The sequence below is a fragment of the Rhinopithecus bieti genome, unplaced genomic scaffold, assembly GCF_001698545.2.
Source record: "Rhinopithecus bieti isolate Rb0 unplaced genomic scaffold, ASM169854v2 scaffold_18745, whole genome shotgun sequence".
NCBI lineage: Eukaryota > Metazoa > Chordata > Mammalia > Primates > Cercopithecidae > Rhinopithecus > Rhinopithecus bieti.
In genome coordinates, this window is record NW_016809332.1 from 347,310 (window position 1) to 363,038 (window position 15,729).

General features: G+C 35.7%; 1 protein-coding gene across 3 annotated transcripts in view; it reads left to right on the forward strand.

Annotated features, from left to right (window-relative positions):
• The window catches only part of TTC21B (tetratricopeptide repeat domain 21B), an 83,996-nt gene that overhangs the window by 23,133 nt on the left and 45,134 nt on the right, over positions 1-15,729 (forward strand). For all 3 annotated transcript variants that reach the window (XM_017889186.1, XM_017889187.1, XM_017889188.1), the window contains exons 9-14: positions 1,205-1,397; positions 1,828-1,925; positions 2,244-2,444; positions 6,637-6,766; positions 12,191-12,348; positions 13,843-14,067. In XM_017889186.1, coding sequence (XP_017744675.1) covers positions 1,205-1,397; positions 1,828-1,925; positions 2,244-2,444; positions 6,637-6,766; positions 12,191-12,348; positions 13,843-14,067 — 1,005 coding nt within the window. The remainder of the gene's footprint in view (positions 1-1,204; positions 1,398-1,827; positions 1,926-2,243; positions 2,445-6,636; positions 6,767-12,190; positions 12,349-13,842; positions 14,068-15,729) is intronic.

Consider the following 15,729-nt stretch of genomic DNA (forward strand, 5'->3'; position numbering starts at 1 on the left):
AACCCCTGATGTAGGCTTCGTGGAGGAAATGCCACTTATTGATCTTTTAAGCATAGCCAAGTGCCTTCCAGGCAAAGGAAGTAGAAGGTGGTTTATTTTCATCAGAGCATAGATTTATGACCAGGATTGCTCTTAGCTTTTGTTTTTTAAAACTATTTTTAAAAACTTTTAAAGTGTATAAAAGACCATTTTGGTGGAGGAAATGGTTGGTAGCTTATTTTTTAAAAAACAATAGGAAAGAAATGTTTTATTATAAGCTCCCAGTAAAAGAAGGTAATCAAGAATAAAATAGAAAATACAGTAGAATCTCGAAATCAATACAAGGAATGACAATATTGAAAAGTTCATTAAACTAAGAAGGTTAAAATAATTAGCAAGCATAAAGTTGAAAGAAAAAAATAAAGGATATTAATTGTTAAATGACATGACTATACTGAATTTTCTTATTTAAAAACAAAGATATCAGATTGTGTGAACTTTAAAGGAAGAAAACTCCCTGCTATAACGAAAGTTTGAATTAAGGAGGTATTTACCTTTTTCGCTTACCATAGTCCTAGACACATTATTTCAATTACTTTTTTACTAAGCTTATAAAAATTATATAAGTTGGCTCAAACATTTGAATAAGTATTTTACTATTAAAGATTGTTGTCTTGAAAAGTGATGTACTTATTCTAACAACACTGCTATTTCTTGAAAGCTTTTTCAAGAAGATTCTAAGGCATGATCTTTTAAAATATTCTCACTGGCGGCATAGCTAGTGTTTAGGGGGAAAACAGATCCTAGTCCTAGTTTTTTATTCAATAAGAAAAAACATACGTATATTATACACACATACACACACACACATACACACGTAACCATAAAATAATGGTTTTCTTGTTTAATCTATAAAACAGTCATGAGACAGCTTGGAAAAGGAGTTCAAAAAAATATGTTTGTGTAGTGACATCATTAGAAGTGTACTTTTCATACTATTTTGTAAAAGCATTATGTTCATTAGGATATATAAGTTCTGATAGAATATAAACTCTTGATGCATTGTATAGATAATGGGAAAGTTTTATTTTCCTTAATTATTATTTTTTTTCTTTTCATCACTGCTGTGAAGTACAAATAATATATATATTTAGAAAAAATAATCCTTCAGTCTTGGTAGAAATGTTTGACTTTGAAATCTTACATAATCTTTTTTTCTTTTTAGTGTGGACGTAGTCAACTCATTCTTCAAAAAATTCAAATGTTACTTGAGAGAGCTTTTAGTTTAAACCCTCAGCAATCAGAATTTGCTGCAGAACTTGGATACCAAATGATTTTACAAGGAAGAATTAAAGAGGCACTGAAGTGGTATAAGACCGCCATGACACTTGATGAGACTAGTGTGTCTGCCCTAGTTGGTATGACAACTGTTTTCATAAATATTTATAATACAGATACAAGTAGCAATTGCTTTTAACTTGCCATTAGAGAAGAACACAAGTATTTTGTGGTTTTCTAAACTTAAATTGTTCTCTACTGCCCAGATTAGAAAAGTCATGTCTTTAAAATAAAATTTTAATTCACAAATAATATCTTGAGAGAACAGGTTTATATAAGGTGGTTCCTATATATTATGAATTCTTCAGTACATGATTTTATAAGGTCCAAGGCTACCCATTTTATTTTTTTTCATTCTTTTCATTTTCTTTCTTTCTGTTATTTTTAATCTAAAATGTTAAAGTATTGTGATGGGGGAAAACATGTTTTATTAATGTTGTCATGTTAGCTTGAAGAGTGCATGCCTGAATTGGTGTGGACTTTGACTGTCTTTCTCCTGTTTGATTTTAGGATTTATCCAATGTCAGCTGATAGAAGGGCAATTACAGGATGCAGATCAGCAGCTAGAATTTTTAAATGAAATTCAGCAGTCCATTGGAAAATCTGCGGTACAGTATTTTATTTTATCAGATGGTCAATGCTAGCTGTTTATAAAATATGAAATTATAAATCAGTCTTATTGTTTTGTAATGGCTGGAAAGCACTAGTGTACACTAATTTTAATATGTAATTGCATTTATTAATTTACGTCCATGCAAAATGAAACTTTATTCTTCTGAATGATTCTAAAACTCTATTCAAGCTAATACTTGAGTTTGAACAAATAATTGCGTATCAGTAGCACATTATATGCATTTGAAATCTGAGTAGAAATAAATGGCTTTATAGCTAAATGGAATAATTTATGAAAACTACTTATTTTCTAGGAATTAATCTATTTACATGCAGTTCTTGCCATGAAGAAAAATAAACGACAAGAAGAAGTTATTAATTTGTTAAATGATGTCCTGGACACTCATTTTTCACAAATTGAAGGTTTGCCTCTTGGCATACAGTATTTTGAAAAGCTAAATCCTGATTTCTTGTTAGAAATTGTAATGGAATATCTGAGCTTCTGCCCAATGCAGGTAATTGTGGGACTTACTTTCAAGGATGCATTTACATGATGTTTTATGAAAGAACTTAAAAGTTTTCTTTGATGCATTAGACTATATCGGCATCTTAAAATGGTAGTATTTGTATCTATGTTAGTTGAAATCGCTTTTAATCAGACTGTTTTTAGTAATGACTGCTGTCAACTACTGAAAGTATTGGTTTGCAGATATTCATCTGTATTTCATAAAATCTTAAAATCTTCAGTTTAAAGAAATATTAAAAGTCATCTAATTCAGACACCTACATTATATTTGCATCCAGTCTGTAACATCACTGTCAAGTGCCCCTCCCACATCTAGACACACTTAGAAATGAAGTTCTTATCATATAACTATGATTGTTAGCCTGTATTTCCTGTGTTAAGTCAAACTCTGCTTTTGGTAAAAAAAAAAAAAAAAAAAAAGGACCATTTACTGGTCCTCCTTCTGCTCCCTGGATTGAAAAAGAGCAAGTCCAGTTGCTTAGAGCAAGGATCATTCCTCATTCATTAAACAGACCTTCAGATATTGGCAATTAGTTTTCATGTTCCACTAAACAACTCTAGGTTTCCAGCCATTTATTTTTTATATGAAATAGTTTTGAGAATTCTGTTTGTGAATCTGATGATATTCTTTATTTTGTCTGTTCCTCTCATTAAGCTCACTATTCCAGATGTGGATTTGACCTGCAAGAACTAGAATAGACCTTTTCCTCCCTTATTTCGGAAGTCCATTCAACTTCCTTTTTATAAATCACATTACATTAATTACTTCTATTGAATTAACAGTTAATTAAAGACTTTCGGTCTCTTGTTGTACCTTTGGACTCAAATGTAGGACTCTACATTTATTCTATGAAATTTTATCTTTTCAGATTCATCTCATGAAATGAATTCAGATTCATTCCATGTTATCATATCCATTCCATGTTATCATATCCATTCCATGTTATCATATTCCTTGTGGATCATGATTGTCACCTATTTTAAATGGATCTTTATTGTCATCTGTTTTATCTAGCTCTGAGATAACTGTTACTATAATGTTCTCTTCCAAGTATTAACAGTTCTGAGTAGACCTGAAGATAAAACCCTATGTTGTACTACCAGAGAGTTCTTTCCAAATTGATGTGGATTTATTAGTCAGCACTCTTATTACAGATAGTAAGCAGATACAGACGTCCTAACTTTACTGTATTCAGCTCATATTCAACACAGGGATATCAGGGCAGGCACTATCAAGCATTCCATTGCTGAAAGCAAACTTCTTAGCATTCTCCCTGATCTACAGCTTTGGTAACTGTGTTAACATGGGAAATAAGGAAAATGACCTTCCCTTAGGGAACCCATACAGCCTTTTCGATTATCATGTCCTTTTCTAGGCTTTCATTGCTATTTATTTTTTAAACTTAAACCCTCATAGAATTGTACCTGGGATTGACCTCAGACTCCCCAGTCATAATCCATTTTCACTTGCTTGGAAGTTGGAATATGTTTTTTTCAGTATTAATCTAGTATTCAGGATTCATTCTACAAATGTTTATAGAGTACCTAGCACTCTACTTGGAGCTGGGGAAATACCCATGTAAAACAAACTACATTCCTTTCCCCTGAGGCATGTATTCCAACGGGAGGAGACAGATAATATAATTAAGTCAATTGTATACTATGTTTAGAAAATGACAGGAGAAAATAATAGAGCATGGTGGGGTGATGGTGATTTTAGATACAGTGGTCAGGATAGGCCTCATGAAGAGGGTAAGATCTGAACAAAGACTGAAAAATAGGGTGTGTGTGTGTGTGTGTATATATATATAAAACTAATAGGATATATATATATATATAAAATGAATAGTGTATATAACTAATAGTATGTGTATGTATATATATGGGATTTTATATATATACTCCTTATATACATATGGGAGTTTATTAAGGAGTATTAACTCACACGATCACATTGTTCCACAATAGGCTGTCTGTAAGCTGGGGAGCAAAGAAGCCAGTCCAAGTCCCAAAGCTGAAGAACCTGGAGTCTCATGTTCAAGGGCAGGAAGCATCCAGCATGAGAGAAAGATATAGAGTTGGAGGCTAAGCCTGTGTAGTCTTTTCATGTTTTTCTCCCTGCTTTATATTCTGGCCATGCTGGCAGCTGATTAGACAGTGCCCACCCAAATGAGGGTGGGTCTGCCTTCCTCAGCCTATTGACTCAAATGTTAATCTCCTTTGGCAACATCCTCACAGACACACCCAGGATCAAGACTTTGCGTCCTGCAGTAAAATCAAGTTGACAGTGTTAACCATCACAGAACATGTGAAAATATGGTAGAGTGTTTCAGACAATGGGAGCAGCTGGTACAGAAGCCCAAAGGGACACGAGGAGACAAATGTGGCTGGGGCAGGGTGAGGAGGAGGAGAGTAGTCAGAGATGAGGTTATCCCACAGGAGACCAGCCCAGGTAGGGCCATAGCAGTTCTTATAACTCCTTTGGCTTTAATTCTGAGTACAATGGGATACAATGGGGAGTCACCAAAAGGCTTCCAGCATGATGCAAGTCAACACTTTAACCCAATGTTTTAATGGATTTCTCTATCAGATGTGCTGAGAATAAACTGTAATAGAACAAGAAATAATGCATTAAGTGGTAGTTGGGTCTCTAGTTTCAACTAGACATCCTATTTTCCTTTACCAGGAAATTCTGTTTTCCTTTACCAGCATGATAGAAAGTAATCAGTGTATATGATTCTGTTTTCACAGGGAAATATGAGAAAGGCAGAATTGTCTCTTTAGCTCTGTTCCTACTTCTTTGACCCTTTTATAGACATAGTTTTGTTTAGAATTTTAGTTGAACAAATGATATCTTAAAGATTGTCTGCATAACTATTTTTTCTATGATTGCACATTGAAATTGTTTGCAGTAAAATGATGGTTCTCAATAACTCATTCTTAGCAGGTGACAAAGAACATTATCAGAACCTCACCATCACTTACACTTTCACTATTTTTACTTAGGCTGAAAAAAATACACATTTTTAAACTATTTGCTATGTATCTATTATTGTGCAAAGAAGCATAAAATCTTATCTTCAAGACACATAAAACCCTTAGGCCTATAAAAGAAGCAAAACTAAATACGAAACTACCAGTAGAACTGTATAGGTATTATGGAGTGTTAAATTTTATTATATAGATTATATGTGAAGAATTTAAAGAAATTGAAGTATTCTAGGCAATAGTAGTCATATTCTGATTATCTTTTTGAGTGATACATTGTGTGTGTGTAAGTTGTAGCACTTTCTTGTTAGTAATAATGGCTCATTATAGGAGTGATTTTCCATAAGAAGGCACAGTCCAGTTAAAGATCTTTATGTGTCAGGGGGCATGGGGTGGAGAGGATCAGCCTCATATAAAGAAACAGCCGTAGTAAGGCAAAGCAGGAGGGATGAACATTTTATATTTAAATTCTGATATCACAGTACTAAATTTGTGATTGGATGACCATTGGATAAAGGTTGGTTGGGTAGACAGCCATTATAAGAATAAGAAACAGTGAGAAGAATAAAGCAGTGTTCTAGTATCACTTTAATTATCATACTCATTATTAATTGAAAGGAAAACTTTGAGGGTCTAAAACATGCCAGGCTGAAAAGTGGGGAATGTAAAGGTATGAGACATTTAGTTTAGCATAGTGAGTGTTCTGCCTTCTGTTTACCAGTGGGGAAATCTGAATTCTTTAAAACTGGCTTCACAGTATTCTAGGGGATAATGAGAGTAATTGAATTGAGCAAATCACAAGGCATATCTAGAATTTGAACACTTACTGCCTTGACTGTGTCAATTCTAGCAAGAAACTTTACCTCTCAGTTATCTTTCCTTTAACAGATATATTTCTCTGATAAAACTTTTGAACAGATATACTCACTTGATATCCATTTAGTAATTGTATAATAGTTTCATAATTATTTTGCTGAATAAGAGCCATTATTTGTATTGTCTGTTCATAGATCCCAGGGAAATAAATTAGTATTAGTTAAGTCATAGTAAAAATATTATGAAATAAGTGAAATCAAAGAAATTTTAGAAAAATATCTATAGTTTGGTTAGTTATACTAAAATTAATATATGTTTATTTTTAGCTAAATATTATTTTACACTTATAAAATGATCTGCTGATTTGTTTTGTTTAGCCTGCAAGTCCTGGGCAACCTCTTTGTCCACTTCTCAGGCGTTGTGTCTCAGTCCTGGAGACTGTAGTAAGAACTGTTCCAGGTCTTCTGCAAACTGTCTTCCTAATAGCAAAAGTGAAATATTTGTCAGGTAGAGTATACCTTAAAACTTTTAACCTTTTATTCTGATGTTGATAAAACAAGTGTGAATAAATTAAGCACTCTGTATATATAGAGAATAGTCACATAAAATGTACATTTTGTATATGCATAGATAAGTAATTTTAATCCAAAATAGAATTGCATAACTTACTATTTAATCCTTTAAAAATTACTATAAACTTGTGTGGCTTAAGTGAATTGCTGGGAAAATGCAGTTGTACCACTCTAAAAAAAAGTCTGTCAGAAATTACTGGAGACTAGCAATAAGATTTTACAGTCATTAATCCATGGTTGTGTTCTTACTGCTATAACCAAATGCAACATTTGCCAGATTTCAGGCCCTAATGAAAAGTACCGAGTAATTCTTGTTTAGTTTCTGTGAATAGTTATGGATAGCTTAAAATAAAAATGACTCAGTTATAACCTTAGTTTTCTAAGGCACAGAGAAATACATGACTTTACACATAGAAATAGACCATCATGGCTGGGCACAGTGGCTCACACCTGTAATCCCAGCACTTTGGGAGGCCAAAGTGAGCAGATTACTTGAGCCTGGGAGTTCAAGACCAGCCTGGGCAACATGGTGAAACCTCATCTCTACAAAAAAATACAAAAATTAGTTGGGCTTGGTGGCACGTGCCTGTAGTCCCAGCTACTCAGAAGGCTGAAGTGGGAGGATCACCTGAGCCCAGAGAGGTTGAGGCTGCAGTGAGCCGGGATCACGCCACTGCACTTCAGTGTGGGTGAGGGGAGTGAGACCCTGTCTCAAAAAAAAAAAAAAAAAAAAAAAGACTCAGCCTGGCGCGGTGGCTCACGCCTATGTAATCCCAGCACTTTGGGAGGCAGAGGTGGGCAAATCATGAGGACAAGGTCAGGAGATCGAGACCATCTGGCTAACATGGTGAAAACCCGTCTCTACTGAAAATACAAAAAATTAGTGAGGCATAGTGGCAGGCGCCTATAGTCCCAGCTACTCGGGAGGCTGAGGCAGGAGAATGGCCTGAACCCAGGAGGCAGAGCTTGCAGTGAGCCGAGATAGCGCCACCGCACTCCAGCCTGGGCGACAGAACAAGACTCCGTCTCAAAAAAATAAAAATTAAAAAAGACCATCATATCATACTTGTCTATATGTACCTTTGCCAACTGAATGCTATAAAAGTTTGTAAAACTGTAAGAGCAGAAACCAGCTTAAAAGGTTTTTTCATAAAGTTATTTCCTGTTACATAATGGAGTGATGAGATTGCCTTTACTGCTTCTTTGGACCTCTGTTTTCTTTATTTTTTAATTTTTTATTTCAATTTTTTATTTGTGTTGGGTACAAATAGTTTTTGCTTACATGGATGAATTGTATAGTGCTGAAGACTGGAATTTTAGTGCACCCATCATGCGAGTAGTGTACATTGTACCCAATATGAAGCTTTCTATCTCACACCTTCTTCCCATCCTGCCTCTTCTAAGTCTCCAAAGTCCACTATATCACTCTGCCTTTACACCCATAGCTTAGCTACTACTTATAAGTGAGAACGTAACAGTATTTGGTTTTCCATTCCTCAGTTACTTTGTTTAGAGTAATGGCCTCCAGTTCCATCCAGGTTGCTATAAAGCACATTATTTCTTTCTCTTTTTTTTTTGCAGCTAAGTAGTATTCTATGGTGTATACATACCACATTTTCTTTATCCACTCATCGGTTGATGCACACTTATGTTGGTTCTATATCTTTGCAGTTATGAATTGTACTGCAATAAACATACACATGCAGGTGACTTTTTGATATGATGACTTCTTTTCCTTTGGATAGATATCCAGTAGTGGGATTGCTGGATTGAATGGTAAATCTACTTTTAGTTCTTTGAGAAATCTTCATACTATTCTCCAAAGAGGTTGTACTAATTTACATTCCCACCAGCAATGTATAAGTGTTCCCTTTGACCACATCCATGCCATGCCAACGTCTTTATTTTATTATTATTTTTTTTTTTGCCTTTGTAATAGTGGCTGTTCTGGCTGTGGTAAGGTGGTCCCTAACTATAGTTTTAATTTACATTTCCCTGATGATCAGCAATGTTGAGCATTTTTTTTAAATGTTTGTTAGCCATCTGTGTATCTTCTTTTGGGAAATGTCTATTCATGTCATTTGCCCACTTTTTAATGGGATTTTTTTTTTCTTGATGATTTGTTTGGATTCCTTATAGATTGTGGAAATTACAGACTTCTGTTTTAACTGTTAAAAACATTTAGATGATGTCAGAGGGTTGTTTTACCTCTAAAATATTTCAGTTGTAAGAAGTGATACTAATACCTTCTGATTGAATTGTACCATTAAACCACAGGATATTTCAGTTTTTCTCCTAATTGGAAGGGGTATCACCCACTATATAATTAGACTGGGACTTTGATTCCTATAATTTATTAAGTGTTTATTTTATATTGTGAAAATTTATATGAATAAGTCACAATCTAGTAATACTTAATCGTTAAAGTCTCTAGTCATGAAAATTTCTTATTATTAATCCCATTTTTAAGAACAGTCTTACATAAGAATGATACAATGGACTTTGGGGACTTGGGGAAAGGGCAGGAAGAGAGTGAGGGAGGGATAAAAGACTGTATACATTAGGCCGGGCGCGGTGGCTCAAGCCTGTAATCCCAGCACTTTGGGAGGCCGAGACGGGCGGATCACAAGGTCAGGAGATCGAGACCATCCTGGCTAACCTGGTGAAACCCCGTCTCTACTAAAAAATATAAAAAAAAACTAGCCGGGCGAGGTGGCGGGCGCTTGTAGTCCCAGCTACTCGGGAGGCTGAGGCAGGAGAATGGCGTAAACCCGGGAGGCGGAGCTTGCAGTGAGCTGAGATCCGGCCACTGCACTCCAGCCTGGGCGACAGAGGGAGACTCCATCTCAAAAAAAAAAAAAAAAAAAGACTGTATACATTGGATACAGTGACTGGGTGATGAGTGCACCAGAATTTCAGAAATCACCACCAAATAACTTATTCATGTAACCAAATACCGCCTGTTCCCCAAAAGCCTATTGAAATAAAAAATACAATTTCTAGTAACCAAAAGTTAAAAAAAGGAAGAGCACCCTTAAATCATGTGAAATACTGCTAGCATGTGTCTAAATAGTAGTATTTTTGCTAAATTGCCAACTGAAATGACTTCTGACACCAACTAGTTGGAGTTGGGCCAAACATCACAGGTTAAGGGCACAGTCTTCCATGAAACTGCCCTCACTTCAGACACCAGCCACAGATTTGGGCATTCCTAGAGCCTCCTGTGCTTTTGACTAGTTGCAAATGTGGAAGTCCCTCAGTTTCATTAATTTACTAGAATGAATTACAGAACTCAAGAAAGCACTAGGCTTAAAATTACAGTTTTATTATAGCAACAGGATACTAACCCAAATCAGCAACAGGGAAAGATGCACAGGGTGAGGTCTGATAGGGTCCCAAATGTAAAGTTTCCATTGTCCTCTCCCCATGGAGTCAGGAGACTTCCTGACATGTCGATGTGTGACAATCAGAGTATTAGCATCCAGGGAAGCTCACCAAGGTTTGGTGTCCATAGCTTTTACTGGGATTTCATTAAGTAGACATGGATTAAATCATTGTCCATATGATTGAATTCAATCTCCAGTCCCCACCGACTGATAATGTGGCTCTAAGCCCCAACCCGCTAATCACAGGGTTGGTCTTTCTGGCACAGCCAGCCCCCATTTCAAGTCTTATCTTTAGCATAAACTATCTAGGGGCGTACCATGAGTCTCTTCATTAGGATAAACTATCAGGGTCCATAAAGAGTAATAAATACAGACATCCCTAACATGAAGGAAATTCCAAGAGTTAGAGACTCCTTCCAGGAACCCAAGACAAATGCCAGCCAAATGCTTTATTACATAGAACTCTGACAAAGACAGATACACAGGACTGAAATGTCCTTCAGTTTCACTCAAGGGAAATTGGACTGCTCTTAGAAAGAATGTGATGTTGGTGTTGATCTCTGGAGACGTGGTCTATTTTCCTTAACGGTAACGACCCACTTCTCATTTTTAAATATTTAGTATCCTTCTAAATATTTTAAATATTTTAAAATATTTTAAATGTTTAGTTTCCTACCCTACATATCCATCTCCTCACCCTTAAAAGAAACAAAGATTCTCATTTCTGTTACTCATACAGTACTCATTTTCTTCAGTCTCTTACTTGCAAACCCTAATTCTCTATGCACTTTCTCCTGTTAGTACAACCTCTTTCTTCAAATTATCGCCTTAAGCCTTCTCCTTCCTAAGATAATTTTCACACAAATGTATTATGCCTAACTTTTCCTTTTCTTACCTGTGCAGTTTTGAGTGTTGGATTGTATCACAATAAAGAATCTAGCATCGTTAATTATGCTTGACGTTTGATTGCTATACTTTGATGCTGTGTTTAGTAAGTTATTATGCTTTCTCAGCCAGTTAGTTTTCTGTTAATCCTTCGTCTCTGAGAAGAACATTTTCAGTCTCAGTGCGTTTCTATTACCAGTAAGTTGAGCCTTATTTTGCTGACATCAGGTGAGGTTGAGGGGCATAATTCAACAGAAAATCATTTAGGCTGTCTTCTTCCCCCATTCTCCTAGCAAGGTTGAATGGGGAGTTGTTCTGCTTACATCTTCTTAAGGCCCATTTATGAGGTGACTAAGTGCAGATCAGTGTGGGTTACATCATGAGAAACTTCTAAGACTTAGAATCAATGCAATGTTTTCCTCTGAAGAGCCTCTTCTTACCACGTCTGTCAGCCCAAGGTCAATTCCTCGATTCCTGTCACTTTAATCTTATGTCCTTCTATTTTAAGACTCCCAGATATATAACTGGCATTATTTCAGTTGGTATTTAAAAGTATTTTAAATCTATAACTCATATTTCTGAATCTCTGAAGTATATCCTTAGGCCTTTTTTGTTATTTTATGTGTAGTAGTAATAGAATTTTTGACCAAGAATGATTACTAGACTAATATGCTCTTTGTTAATGTAAGTGACACTACAAAATTCTAGCTATTTAAATGAAATGTCTTTGTTATGCATAATTTATTTTAATGAAATTATAAATAAAACCTTTTTTTTTTTGACAAGGAAAATAAAGGTCGGTTTATTGGCCTCTCAGTAACGCCAGTGCTTGGCTCTCATCCTTTCCTGCTTTCCCTGGCTTGCTCGTTAGGATCAAGGGCTTGCCTGACTTGCAGGTGTATTCATTCATGTGGACTAGAAGGAAGCTAACTAGTGCAGATGGAATTAAACCATGGCCTATGAACAGCAAACTTTAAGTTGACAAACACTAGGGCTCTCCGTAAACTAAACAGTCTTCTTCCTCTTGCCTCTCAGATCTCCATTTCTTAATCATTTGAATTATAACAATGCATTGTTTTTCTTATTAGGTGATATTGAAGCAGCTTTTAATAACCTTCAGCATTGCTTAGAACACAATCCCTCTTATGCCGATGCTCATCTGCTGCTAGCTCAGGTTTACTTGTCTCAAGAAAAAGTCAAATTGTGTTCTCAGTCTCTTGAACTTTGTCTGAGCTATGATTTTAAGGTAAGTATTCCAGACTGAAGTGGATAAGACATGTCACCCTCCTTGAAAGCTTACATATTCAAGTATTTTGTGTTTTAGCCTGTAGTATTTTGCTAACAGTTGCATGTTTAATGGGAAAAAAATTGAACTCACAAACAGTAGAAGGAAAAATTGAGGCAACACAGGTATGGATAAAAAACTGTGTGGACTTGGTGACAAAAATCCTGAGGTTAATGTCTGGTCTTTCACTTCTCTCTGAGCCTCAGTTTTCTTTTCTGTAAAACTCACTTACTAATACTCTGCTGTTACAATGAGAATTAAAGGCAGTAATGAAGGTATATAAAAATGATGATAAACTCTAGATCCTTATGTCAAATATTTTTATGTATAAAGATAATAATTGTTTATTTCTTGGGCCTTAGTTTTAATAACTTCTTTTGGATTCATTGTGAAAGAACATCTTGTCATTTTGAAAGTAATCTTGTGGTTTGAGGATATAAACACAGTACATTTCTATCCCAGATATTATGTGTTACATCCAGTACCTCCTCAACGTTAGGGAAAATCCTAGGTTCAGTTGCTTCCTGTATTACCTCGAGTCATGAAGGAGCTCTTATAGCTTTTGCTTTGCTTCACAGGGTCATGAACCCTGTTAAGGGAGAACCCTTCAGTGAATTAGAGAATCCTAATTAAGATTTGCAGAAAATATCACTTGCTTCTTAGGATAGTGGTTTTCAAGACTAGGGGTATGTCAGAGCCCCAGTGCTGGTGCCACACCTCTACTGAGTCAAAGTCTCCGAGGAAGGAGCACGAGTGTGAGTCTCACACGAAGCTCTGTAAGCAAATGTCCAGGCTGCCTAAGGTTGAGAACTTCAGCATCAGAAGGATTATAGACTCCCTAATTGCTAGGTGACTGCCATGTCACCTCATTCTGGGTCCTGTCCTTCCCTTTTACTTCTTTTTCCCAACTCATTTTATCATTCTCTTATGTTTTCTGTATATACTGTTGATAGCTGAAGTAAAGATGGAAGCTTTAGAACTATATAGTTAGGAGTAGTGTCAAAGGGGAAGGTCAATGCTTCATTAAAATGTCCTGAAACTTTTAATCTTCAAATTTAAAAAAGGGGAAAAACAGTGTTTCTAGAAATCTAATAACTTTGTATCAGTCCTAGAAGTGCCGGATAAAGAAGTTCCTTTCCTGAAAATTCAAGTAATCTCTTAGAATGTATTTGCTAGCCTTATAAACCTTGTTTACACTTTCTCTTCTGTCACAGGAGAAATATGTAATCAACCTCTTTGTCATCTCAAAGGATGCGGGGAGAAGCAATTTTCCTGAATCCAATTTAATATGATAAATAATCAGAGAGTTAATAAGAGGGCAGAGATAGACTTCATGCATACAATCAAAGATGGACTGTTCTCAGTGATCTCATTATTTTAATGTTTGATGGATTGTAAATTATGTGTTGATGTTGTAGGCACTCCAAGGAAATATTATTAAATATTATTTTTCAGGTGAGAGAATATCCTTTATATCATTTGATAAAAGCTCAGTCACAAAAGCAAATGGGAGAAATAGCAGATGCAATTAAAACACTGCACATGGCAACGAGTTTACCAGGAATGAAAAGAATTGGAGCTTCCACAAAATCAAAAGACAGGAAAACTGAAGTTGATACAAGCCATCGTTTATCGATCTTTCTTGAATTGATAGAGCTTCACCGCTTAAATGGAGAGCAGGTAGGTCAAGTTTTAATTTAAGGGCTCAGATGTGAACTTTCTTATTCTAACATATGTATTAGTAGAAAATGAAAAGCTTGCTGGGCACGGTGGCTCATACCTGTAATCCCAGCACTTTGGGAGGCCGAGTTGGGTGAATCATCTGAGGTCAGGAGTTTGAGACCAGCCTGGCCAATATGGTGAAACCCTGTCTCTACTAAAAATACACAAAAATTAGCTGGACATTGTAGTATGTGCCTGTAGTTGCAGCTGCTCGGGAGGCTGAGTGAGGCAGGAGAATAGCTTGAACCTAGGAGGCAGAGGTTGCAGTGAGCCAAGATCATGCCACTGCACTCCAGCCTGGGTGACAGAACGAGACTCCAAAAAAAAGAGAAAGAAATGAAAAGCTAAATGTATTCCCTTGACCAAGTGGTAAACTTTAGAAAAATTTATTTTTCATTACCTTGTACTAAAACATAAACTTCCTGTAAGCTCCTGAAAGTTAAACATAATTTGCTCCTGGGTGACCTAAAGTATCAGTGTGCTCATGTTGACTACAATGGAACATAATAACATGATGTACAACTCTCTTGGTTACTGTGAATGTAATAATATAATGCAGTTATAATCCTATGAACCCCTAAAAAGACTTACACCCATATACACAAACACACATTTATGCACACTCTAGAACTACTGAAATAAAAAGAAAGTACCAACCTGAAATTCTAGTAGATGAGGAAACAAAATAAATACTTGAATGAATACTCATAGGAATATTATAAAGTCAGATATTTTAAAAATAATAATATATACAGATAAGATAGAAAGTAATTCTGGGAGAATTAAACTTTGTAGAAAATGAGGAACTCAAAGTCATTTGTATCAGTTGTTTTAGGTTGCAGCACTTGCTAATCACTTATTTTTCATATTTTAATGAAAATTAAGAAGGCTGTATTTCTAAATATTTGCCAGATCACAAAGAATTTCCATTTATTTATTGTGTTTTTAGTGATAAGGTCTCACTCTGTCTCCTCGGCTGGCATGCAGTGATACAATAATAGCTCACTGCAACCTCCTGGGCCCAAGGGATTTTCCCATCTCAGCCTCTCAGGTAGCTGGGCCATGCCCAGCTAGTTTTTAAAATATTTTGTAGAGAGTATCCCTACATTATGCAGGATGGTCTCAAACTCCTGGGCTCAAGTGATCCACCCAGCTCGGCCTCCCAAAGTGCTGGAATTACAGGTGTGAGAGAATTTCTGTTTTACTAATTAACTTAAAGTACATTGAACAAGTAAGGCCAATTATGCCCTATATAGTTGATTCTAAGGTACACTTAAATTACATTTTAACATTTCTGGAATTCTTATAATCTATGAAGTTGAGATGACTCTTAAATGACATTTTCAATTCATCAAGGTACACATTTGGAAATAAGGTAGAATATTCACCTAAAGTGTAGCAACAATGTTGTTCTGGTGGAGGGAATAAAGTAATCTGCCACTTAATGAAGACCCAGTGTATACAGCTCTTCATTATACAATGCTGGATGCTAAGTAAGTGCTCATTAATATAGTAGCAGTGACCCTCTATAGCAGCTGCTGTTGTCCTAAGTGTGAAAACATTTATCTAGCTAACAGTATTTACAGCCTCATCTGATTTTGGTCATGGGTTTAGTTTTAA